Source organism: Tinamus guttatus, unplaced genomic scaffold, assembly GCF_059628265.1.
Source record: "Tinamus guttatus ecotype Peru unplaced genomic scaffold, ASM5962826v1 Tinamus_guttatus_pri_ptg000995l, whole genome shotgun sequence".
Taxonomy (NCBI): Eukaryota; Metazoa; Chordata; class Aves; order Tinamiformes; family Tinamidae; genus Tinamus; species Tinamus guttatus.
This window is the reverse complement of record NW_028289529.1, coordinates 51,075-62,191: the sequence shown is the minus strand read 5'-3', so window position 1 is coordinate 62,191 and position 11,117 is coordinate 51,075. Positions and strand designations below refer to the sequence as shown.

General features: G+C 44.7%; 1 protein-coding gene across 1 annotated transcript; it reads right to left on the bottom strand.

The window, feature by feature from the left end:
- Positions 1–10,677: 10,677 nt before the first annotated feature.
- Positions 10,678–10,866, bottom strand: LOC148590926 (small integral membrane protein 43-like). The gene has a single exon (XM_088538305.1). It carries the CDS (start codon positions 10,864–10,866, stop codon positions 10,678–10,680), a length of 189 nt encoding a protein of 62 aa, XP_088394431.1.
- Between the last annotated feature and the right edge of the window lie 251 nt (positions 10,867–11,117).

The window sequence follows — 11,117 nt, the reverse complement described above, 5'->3', positions numbered from 1 at the left end:
TCTCATTGTTTTTTTTTCTATCATTTGACGTTGCTCCCACAGTTCACAAACAGCTCAGGAAAAACACGAGATCCAGCAGGCCCTGCTTACAGGACTGGGGGCCAAGTGGTTTGCTAACACAGCCTGATTTCCTTACTAAAGTCTCCTTTGCATCCCATCCCTTTAAGTGACCTTCTACACACACAGACTCGCGAATAGCAAAACTGCTCAATATTGCTCAATATATACATGGGGAAATGCACAATAGATAAGCTGCAAAGTCAGGATGTTTAAGAAAATATAAAGGGCTATGAAATGGTTTTAATTGTGTGTGTGTGGAAGTTCGAACTGTTTGCTCTGAGATTAAGCACAAACGCAGCTTAGGCACACCCATCTCCAGCTGCAAACGCCAGTGTCATTTTCTCCTTGCACTTTATATACAGGACATGCCAGGTTCATTTTTTGAGATTTACCATCTTCAGGAAGTGCACACATATGCCCAGGGAAAGCAAAAATAAATAAATAAATAAATAAGAAAGAAAGAATAGAAAAGAAAGCATAGGACTTGGATCCTTCATTTCTAATGCACTCTAAAGTTCAGTGCCGCACAGAGCGCAGAACGCCACGGGTGTGAGCACAGCCAAATGGAATTCAGACCACGTTTGTGACTCAGGCATGTGATAAGGAAAGGAAAAGTTACTGGACAGCAAGAAGGCTGAAAAGGGCTCTATTAGTATCATGTTAACAATTAGTAACCTCCCTGGAAACTAATAAAGCTTTAGTCCTCGCTTTGAAACATGTCAATAGGATCTCCCTTCCATAGCAAATGGCTACAGAGATAGGTATGGGTGCCTTGAGTGATTCACACATACCTGTTAAGCTTCATGAATGATGAAACAAGTCCTGGAATAATCTGCAAAAATTTGTATTTTTGTCTAATAAGTAGTCAATTAGTCAATACTAATAAGCAGTCAATTAGTAGTCAATACTAATAAGTAATCAATTAGTATCTGCTTGCCCGCAATGCAACTGCACTGCCTCAGAAAAACCCGGGTGTTCCTCTCCCCTCCCCGTGGCTCCCCTAGCCATGAACTAGCAGCCAGCATTGGTTAAACCGGGCGGTCCGACACAAAATAGTTGCTACTAGTTTAACACAAACTGCAGAATAAGGAAGGGAGGGAGGAATGGAAGGAGGGAAGGAAGGAGGGAGGGAAGGAAGGAGGGAGGAAAGGAGGGAAGGAAGGGAGGAAGGGAGGATTGAAAAGAAGCTTGTTTTCTCCTAGCTCTACTCATGTATCTTTCAAACTATGAGGGCACATTTTTCTGGTACATGGATTATATGATTTATGTTTCTTGTGCCATATTTAATATCCTAACTAATTTAGGACCACTCTCAAATTTAAGAAAATCCTCAAATGGTAAGAGACGTCTTCAACAGTGTTTCTCCCTTTGAACACTTGTTGCAGGCTGTGAGTTTGGGACCAAAATAACACATGCCGCTTGCTGCGCAGTAAGGATCTCTGTGTACACACTTTGTCCACAGGGGAGCTGAAATAGCCTACCCTGTGTCATTTTGAGGTATCTGGCTTCATTTCCCTCTCACGCACCTTTGAGGAGAACAGTCCTACCCCCAGCCAAACGTGAGGTAATGTGTGGCCAATCTAATCCATGAAGGATAAGGAAGAGATAATCTTGGATATGAGAACAGACAGTGCTTTCCTGCTCTGGAGGGGGTCCAAAAAAAACCCCAAAAAACAACAAAAAACCTCACAATTTAAGATAAACACTCGCTGAAGCAATGGAAAGGTTAAACTGAGAAGAACAGAGCAATCTTGTTGCCAACAGATGAGGTTAGAGCTACTCTAGTCAGACTAAAACACTGTCATTGTTTGCTTAACCAAGCAAATATTTGCACAACTTCATGGAGGAAGGAGGCCTTGAAAGCCATTAGAATAAAATTACATAAAAGATTTGCCAGTCCATTTTGCAGAGTGAATGTTTGAAAATCTCCTACTCATCACTGAATATTCAGCTTTGCATGGATTTGAATGCCAAGGGAAGAGGTAAGAATGGCTGGACCCGCAAACTCAGAATGGGCCCAAGGAAGACATGAGCTTGCAGCAGGAGAGAAATGTATATTGTATGGACTACCCTTGATGGCAAGATCTAAGGTGGACTAGGAGATGTTTACAGACATCAGGTGCAGGACCTTCCTAGCCATGGCGAGCACGCACCTGCTAGCTGCTCCAATGTCCAACAGTGCTCACCCACAAACCACACAAAGGTCTTCTCAATTTGGTAAAATCCTGTCAGGGTTTTTTTACTTTTGAATGGCTCTGAGCTTTCTTAAGTGCAGAGATGTGAACACCTGGAGCAATAACAACAATAATAACAAATGATAAACAAAGCAACAATGCCTTATGATGTATTTAGCTTGACCATACACAAGACCTTCAGTTGCCAGCAGGGTAATGCTTTTCTAAATGCCAATCTGCTTCAAGGCACAGATCCTGTCTATGTGGAGTGAAATTCTGTCCTCGCCTCTAAATTATGCTTTTAAAGGGTAAATAAAAGCTGAAGTATCACATTTAGGTCGAATGTCCCTTGGTTAGGCAACTGAGACGTGCCTAGCAGCCACAAGGCCAGGGTAATGTGAGAAGCATGGATTACAGTAGCAATCTTGCATTTCTTCAGCGGGCAAGATGGGATTGCATCAATCAGAGTACAGACTCTGCATTCACAGCATCTTGTTCTGAAGAGACATAAGCTACCGCTGCTGTGTCAGAGGTTAGCACTGCCCTGCCCTAACCTCCTGGAAAGGGGTTAAAAACTACATATACACATCCAGCATGGCACACTGACAAAACCCAGAATGAGCAGCGCTCATGAGGATCTGCTTCCTGCGCCTCCAGCCCTGTCCTGCTGGAGGAGCTGAGATGCTGGGGAGCTAGCGGCTAGGCTGAAACCCACCTTCATGGGAATTAACCATCTCATCCTACAGAGGAGGTGGCAGGAGAGCAGCATGAAATCCTGTCATGGACACAGGCTTCACCTGTCAGCTACTTCTGTACTTTTGGGAGAATAAAGGTTTTGCTGTCTCCCAAAGAAACATGCAGCTACTCTCGACTGGGTTGTCATCTCAGTGCACAAAGACTGAAATTCTAGACAAGGACTATTTGCTGCCACGGTAGGAAGCAGCTGGATGAAAGATTAACCAAAAATTAAGCAGTTAACTTCAAAAGCCCACCCTATAGCAATTGCTGTCAAAGGCAAGATGCTATTATCACAGAAAGACAAGTAACTCCAGGTTTAACACAAAAAAGTAAAGATAGGTGGTCTATATCAAGCCGGCTTCTGGAGGGAGTCCTCATCTCCTCCCCAAAAGCATCATGCATCATTTTGCTAGCAATAGCATTTCTGAGATGTTACATGACGCAACGTGGCAAGGCACATGTTAAAGAAAAGTTTCCTTATGCTACTTACCAGGCAGCTGCTGAGAATGAAAAGTCTTTCAGTTTATCTAAAGGAGTAACAGGAGTGTTAGAGTCCTCTTCGCATGATACCAAAAGGCTAAGGACAGTCAATGCCCTAGTTCAAACATTTTCTTTTTAGGAAAAAAAAAAAAAGGGCAGAACATTTTTAAAAGCCTATTGTAGAGGTAATGAAAAGAAATAAACTTTTGCCTAGGAAGATTTTCAGGCTTGTGAAATTTCAGGGAGCAGATGCTAGTGCCCATAGTCACAGTTTCATTATGAAACTATAACTGAAGATCAGCCTTAGATGCATTTCACACTCAGTGAGTATGAAACACTGAAACACTCGTTGACACTGTCTCTTTGGAAGTGAAACACTGATAATTGTTTGAGGAATAACAAGTCAGAAGTGGAGTGGGGAGAAAAGAGAAATTGCATCCTGACACTTTGATTAATACTAACACCCAAGGCACCAGCTCCATTCCAGCCCAGGAGCCGGAGGATGCTCCAGCTGCAGTTTCTCAGCACCGCGTTTCGCCCGGCTCTTACACAAACAGCAGGCACAACTGCCAGCTCTGCTGAGAGGAGCTTTGGCAGCACTCACACGCCTCAGGTGCAGGTACGAGGCACGAGCTGGAAGAGCAACCCTTTCAGCATAAGGAATAGATTAAGAGGGAGGGGAGGGCACTACTGCCTAATGGGTGGGGTAAAACTGTAAATACCGACAGAAAGTTTCTAAAATTCTCTCCATGCTGTACATGCTGGCATGAAGGGGCTGCTGAAGGGTAGGTTCAGAGCAAGAAGCAGGGAAGTTTTCTTTTTCTTTTTCTTTTTTTTTTTTAAGTGCTTTGAGGATTGCTTTGGAGACTAAAAATGCTGGTTTATGCTCCAGCAAAGAGAATTTCCTGTAAGTGATTCATAACTTTTAATCTGCAGCCCATTATACAGCGGTGCTCTGTTAGATTCCTGATTTCTCAAGGGACCCCATTACAATGAGGAAAGGTTAACAGGAGTTAAGAGCATTCATAGTGGCTACAGCATTGGGCAGCTGGATTCAGCTTACTGGAAAAAAAACACTTCCTTTTACTCAGAGGAGGTGCAGGTTTCTCTGAAACTATCTCTACAGAAAGACATATCACAGGAATGTCATCGATAAAATAAACAACGTGAATTCAAGCAAAGCTTTACATTCACAGAGGCTGCCTAGTTTTCCTTGGAGATGCAGCTGACATCCCTGACAACTGGGAATTTGGACTCCCCTAGTGGAGAAAGGGAGTCAGGAGCTTGGGTTACGATTCTGGCTTTTCTGTGCTGTGTGTTTCAACTTGAGCAGATCACTTACACTTTGTGCTCGCTCTACATGCACCCGGCCCATGAGAATCCCTTAGGGCACAGCCCATCAGTAGGAGCAAGACACTTGTCTTCTACCCAGTACTTAAAGCAGAGTTTTATAGAATTTAAGAGCAATCACAAATCTGTGAGATGTAAACAAGTGTAAACAATGAAAGTCCAGAAAGATGTTCCCCTCAGCTGATTAGGCCATTAACTATGCTTGGAAAAAAGGAGTAAAGGAAAAAAAAAAATCAGTTCTGTTTGCTGGAGGTTTAATTCAATGGGAATTTGAAAAACCTGGGAGAAGGAAATAAAAACTGTCTGAGTGCATGTCTCTTGGTTTGTGATTAATCCACTTAGCTGATATGAACTGGCATAATGCCACTAAAAAAGTTTGTCCTTTGCTTTTACTATCCCTAAATACATAGTGAGATCCTGTAACAAGACCTCTTTCTCATCTCAGGCCCTGGATGAACACACCAGCATTTAGCATTCTCAGGAGAGCCCTGAGACGCAGACACCCTCGTATTCAAGTTCCCCAGCAGAGAACAAGGCCAGCTAAGGCACCGTGCTTGGCCTAGCTCCCCCAGGGAACGCGCAGCGCAGCTGCAAGGAGAGCCCAGCTGGGAAGACACAAGCTCCCAGCTTAGCGCTGGGCTGCTCTGTCTCCTTCATGCTGCTAAGGGACCTCAGTGACACTGAAAGCTGCCTCCTTGGTGTACATATTTACTCACAAAAGAAAAATACATAAATAAATAAACCCTGCAAATTTCTCGAAGGTGTCAAAATAAGATGCACCCTCCCATCTCTGCATTGGTTAAGATGAGACATCTAGTGGCAAGGCCCAGGTATTGAACCTGTTGGCTGAGAGATGGGGAGAAAAAAAGAAAAAAAAATATTTTCAAATCTTTCCTGTGCATGCATTAATACTATGATAAAATAAAGCAGTAACAAGGGTGATACACAAAATTCATTGAAAATCCTGAGACAGGTAAATTTTTTATTCCAACAATTTTTAAAAAAGTCACCAGGTAGTCAGGCAGGTACCCCGCTTCATTTGTTTTTCTTCCCTCACATTTGCTATTTGCATCCCGTTCTCTCACTTCAGAGAGTCAAAAGGTCCATATGGAGCTATCCATATGTGTTTGAATTACAGTTCCCACTCAGAAATATGCTGTCAAAATCCATTTGCTGCCCTCTTTGGAAAATTAAACTGACAGCTCTGCTGCTGGGGAAAAAAGAAAAGGGCTGCTTACCAATAATAACATCACAGCATCCTGGTATTTGGTCCCCGAGTGGTTTATTTATTGAGATTTCTCAATGTCTGTAGGCAGATTTCCCTCTAGCTCACTGTTCTTCTGGGTATGAAACCATCAGTAGGTTCCTGATACTGTGAAGACAAACACTTCTTACTGATAGATAGCTCAGGCTAAGAGTTTGTCTTTAAAACAAGCAAGATTCTGAGCTGGAAATAGGCCTTATAGAAGTGCATTTGAATAAATGGAAAATAAAAGGTTCTGTGATTGTTGATTCTTTGTTATTGGTCCTTAACAAGATTTTAAATGTAAATTTGGACTATATTTCACATAAAGAGAAACCAGATTTCATGCCATAGAAATTAGACACCAGTAAATCCCACAGCAAGTAGGTGAAAGATGAACAAATAAGGAGGAAATAGTAAAGTCTATAGCCAAGTCTTATGACTTCAGCACAGAGTGCAACTAATATCAATATAATTCATAAAGCACTTGGTTTATTCCAGTGTGACAGCTTCAGCAGACTCTAGAATTCAGATACGCTCTTGAAAAGATAATGTCAAATATTTTCACAAGTGTGAAAGCCTATCCAGTCTAGGCAGGTTTCAGTCAAGCAAATCCTTTTTAATTTGACGCTCATAAAAGCCATTAGCAAAACAACTTTCAATAGTGAATGAGAGCTCAGGTCAGGCAATGAGTATGTCTGAAGATCTGAAATATACTGAAGATACGAGATAAAAAAGAAATTAATATGAATGTAATTTCTTCTTAAATTAGCATTGCACAGACATGGAATTATGCCTTTAAATTGAAAAGCTGAAATCTTTTCTACAAAAGTGCCCAGGCACTGTTTCATTTATCAGAACTGCAGGCCAAGATAAGCGAACAAATCAATTTGATCTGAGGCTTCTCACCTCAGAGCTCTACCTTCCTGCCATTAGCATCACGTTCATGCCTTCTCCTTTTAAAGTGTTTTCACCTTAGGGTTTTTATTGGGCCTGCCTTGACTGATAGTGCTGGTGGCAGAAAGGGGAGGCTGAACAACGAGCTTGTTTGCGGGCTTGGTGCTGCCTCCAAAAGCCAGTAACCTGCTGCTGAGGGGCAACTTCTTGTAGGTTCACTAAGGGTTTCCTCAGTGCAACTCCAAGCAGTCAGGCCCCCGCATTACAAAACAACTCTTCCTGTCTTGGAAAAAGAGCTTAGGAATCCCATGCAGGAGAACAGCAGCATGCGTGTGCATGGTCCTAGGCATGCCCTTTCAGATAGCTACATATCTCATGTCAGCAGCTGCAGAATCACTTGGACAATCCAAATTGCTTCTTTGAAGCACTACTGTGTACCCAAAACGCTATTAAAAAGGGACGGATTCAACCTCAGAAGCAACGGACAATTTCTTTTTACAAGCACTTGAAAGGAACTAAATTATTCTGTGCTTTCTAGATTAATATACAAATACAGAAAACCCATGGAATGAATTTTTTGAAATACATTTGTCTTTTTTGTTTTTAATCTCAGTGACTTGCCTGTTATTGACCACTTTGTGCAAAAGTATTAATATGGCTGCCATGGTTTCTTTTATATTTTCTACTGTTAGTAGGGTATCAATTGTAAAATACAACTTACACCATATAATCAGGCACATAGATGATTAAATTCTGATATCTTAATAAAATCGATAAAGAAACAGCTCATTTCACCAATGCTGTAGCAAATCCAAGCACAAGGAAAAATCACCGGAATTATATGGTGTATTATAAGCCTGATGTGCTTAGAAAGAAGGGAGAAAGGCTGTTTCTTTATCAGCCGTTTGGCTAAAGCCTCTGAAGGTCCCTCAAAACAGGAATTTTGATAACCCTCTCCAAGTAGGTGGATTTTCAAAATAAAAATTTGAGGGATGCGATGCATCTGAAGGGAAGCCGAAGAAACAGTGAGCTTCTCAGGGATGCCAGGAAATTAAAGATCCTCTTGCACAACTGTGACTATGTCTACAGCTGCTGTTTGTCACAAGGGGAATATCCATACCAAATTGAACATGGAACAAAGAAACAGGTTGTTGTACTTATTTTAGATTATTTACCAATCTCCAAAGTAAGACATTCCTGGTATAATTCCTCAGGCTTCACCAGAAATAAATTTGATACACGGTGCTTAATGTTCTTTTAATCTATAGATGAGAACATAGCTAATTCAATAGCTGATACACCTTTGTAAAAGCATAGATTTCTTCCCTCTTGTACATTGTACCTAATTTTCAACATGCAAATACCAAGCTTCTTGTGTTTTCTTTGAGCGATTATCTCTTAATCTAACACATCTCACCGTCAAGCACTTTCTCCTGCTGTCCGTATTCCTCTGTCTCATTATACTTCGTTGCAGGTTCTGCTAAGTCTCCTTTCATATTCACACCCCTCGAGCATACGTGGGCAATCGTGCTCCCCTTTAGCTGCCAGCTACCAAAAGTATACACGCTGAACTATTGTAATCCTCCCCTCACGCGTCCCTAAAATCTTTGTGCTGCGTTTATCTGCATTCCCTCCTTTTGTCAGCAACAGCCCAGTAAGCAGGTGTGAACTAGGTGTCTGGACAGAGAGAAGAGCTCAGCCCTGCCCAGCGACAGGGTACCAGTGCCCGCACCCATCATCAGCACGAGAGACCCTCTTGTTGCTTTGCACATTGAGCACTAACTAAAATGCAATTTATGTGAGAGGTGAATGGTCTATTAGTTTCAAATTTCCAGATAAAGCTAGTACAGCCTATGTCCTGTCTGGCAGACAGATTTATGAAAATTTGTTTTAAAAAAATCTCAATTTCTTCACAATACACTAAGTAGGCACTGCTTGTGCAAATCAAACTTTAAAATACATCTAAGATTCCTACTATTAAAACCTGCTAAAACCATCCCAACTACTCACACTATTTGACATACCTCAGGGCTATTTATCTGCAGAGTCAACTCAGTAGATAATCTCTGTGTGCTCACATACAATACGTCCTACTGTTGCACATTTATTTGTATTAATCAAGTAAAACCATCAGCCAGACCTCTTTCTAATTGATGACAGAAGTTATCCCTCCTGCCATTTTTACCAAAGGAGAGAAAGGAAATGTTATTGCTATGTAGGATACCCCGGCACGGCATGGGCAGCCCCAAAGCCCATGCAAAGGCTGGGAAGGGCATGGGGAGCAGCAGTCCCAACCGTGCCAGCTCCGACCAGCTGTGCCCGCAACAGCGCCTTGCTCGCAGGAAGGAAGACAGGGTCTTCCTCGCCCCTGTCCCACATGTCCGTGCCCAGTCACCTGCAGCCAGCGGCAAGAGAAACGGGAGAAGGGCAAGGCACAGGGCAGATGGGGAGAGAGCCCAGACTCCACAGAGCGAGGGCTGGGAGCTGGCATACGGAGCTGGGAAACCAGGAGCTCTGTGCATGCAGCACGCTGCCTTGCAATGGAGAAATGCAGGGCAGATCTCTGTATGGCAGGCGGGACGCTAGGAGACACTGTTTGAATTAGCACAGTGCTCTGCCCTCTAAATACACCCTGCTGCAACGCTACACCATGCTCTTCTAGCAGCCAGGCTGCTTCCAGGAACTGTAATCTAATAAGATCTTTTAAAACCCCAAAAAACACACACACTTAGAAATCAACCCTACAAGGCTTCCAAAATACTTTTCTTTTTTTTTTTTTCACTGAGCTTGTTGGCCGGTTGTTGGCATCCATTAAGAACTTCTTCATTTATCCTTCCTATACAGACCACACTGTGTCCATGCACTTGTCATGGTGCAGACACCCATGCCAGCCTTGCCACTGCAACCCCCAAGGAAATGCACGGTACTTTGTTTGGTCTCTTTGGGAGCTGCCAGTCCATGCCTCAATAGCCTCAAACCCAAAGCGCCGCTTTACAGAGCCATTTTGCTATGCCTCACACACCTGGGAGATGGCCATGTGCCACTCAAGCAGTCGAAAGTCCCTTCCAAATCCTGCTTTCATAGTGATGCACAAGGGCAGATCTCGCTTATGTACTGCCTTGTTTCCAAAGCCACCATAATTGGAGAGCTATCAAAGTTGACACTGTGAGAAAGCAAAAGGCAACACTGTGAGAAAGTCCTGGTGGCCCACAGCACTTCCTTCACGGTGCCCAGTCCTTGGGCGCAGGGTGGCAGGGAGCAGCAGGACTGGCCGTGGGGACTCTCCGGCCGGCGCTGCAGTGCCTGGGTTGCTGTGCTGAGGCCAAGGCAGACCACAGCCACAGTGGTGAACTGGAGAAGTCAGAAGAGGCAGAATGCCAGGTCTGTCCCCACCTACTGTGAGTTAAGCAAAACTAGTGTTTTAGACATATGCAGGGAGTAAATCCTGTAAAATAACAGTCTAATTGAGTCAAACTCAGATGTGAGTACACCAAAGTAAATCCAAACTAATCTCTCCGACAAAGCACTTTACATTTATGTCAGGAGCTTTACCTGATTTTGGTAGAGAGCAAAACGCGCCGGGCAAGCTCACCTTCAGCTGCCTCCTCAATTTCTCGGCTGCAGGTGAAGCCAAGGTGAGGGAACAGGAGATGCCTGTGGTTAGCAGGAGCCCTGGGGCTGGTGCAGGCGGCTGGCAAGGCCGAGGTGGCCCGAGGTGAGGGTGATGGGCAGCAGTCACAGCGCCTGCTCCCGGCACAAGCCCCAGGGCTCGCGCCGAGAGGGTCGGCTGCGCCGCGGTGCCCCAGGAGCGCTGCCCGCCGAGCGCTTCAGCTGCCGGAGCACCAGGCACAGGAGCAGCAGCAGCAGCAGCAGCAGCAGGAAGAAGAGCGCCAGGTAGAGCAGCAGGTTGAGCTCCCACTCCATGCCCGCCGCCGGCGGGCGCGCAGGTTCCGGGGCAGCGCGGCGCGGTCCCGCGTGTCTCAGCTCAGTGCCACGCAGCTGGGTCGCGCGCAGCTCGGCTCGGCTCGGTGCCGCTTGGCTCGGCTCTCGCCGCCCGCAGCAGGCGCGCCCCGTGGGCGGCCAGGAGCAGCATCGGCGGCGCGGGTGGCCGGGGCTGCGGCAGCCGGGACAGAGTGGCAGAGCTGCCCCTCTGGCTCCAGCAGGTGCTGGCAGCG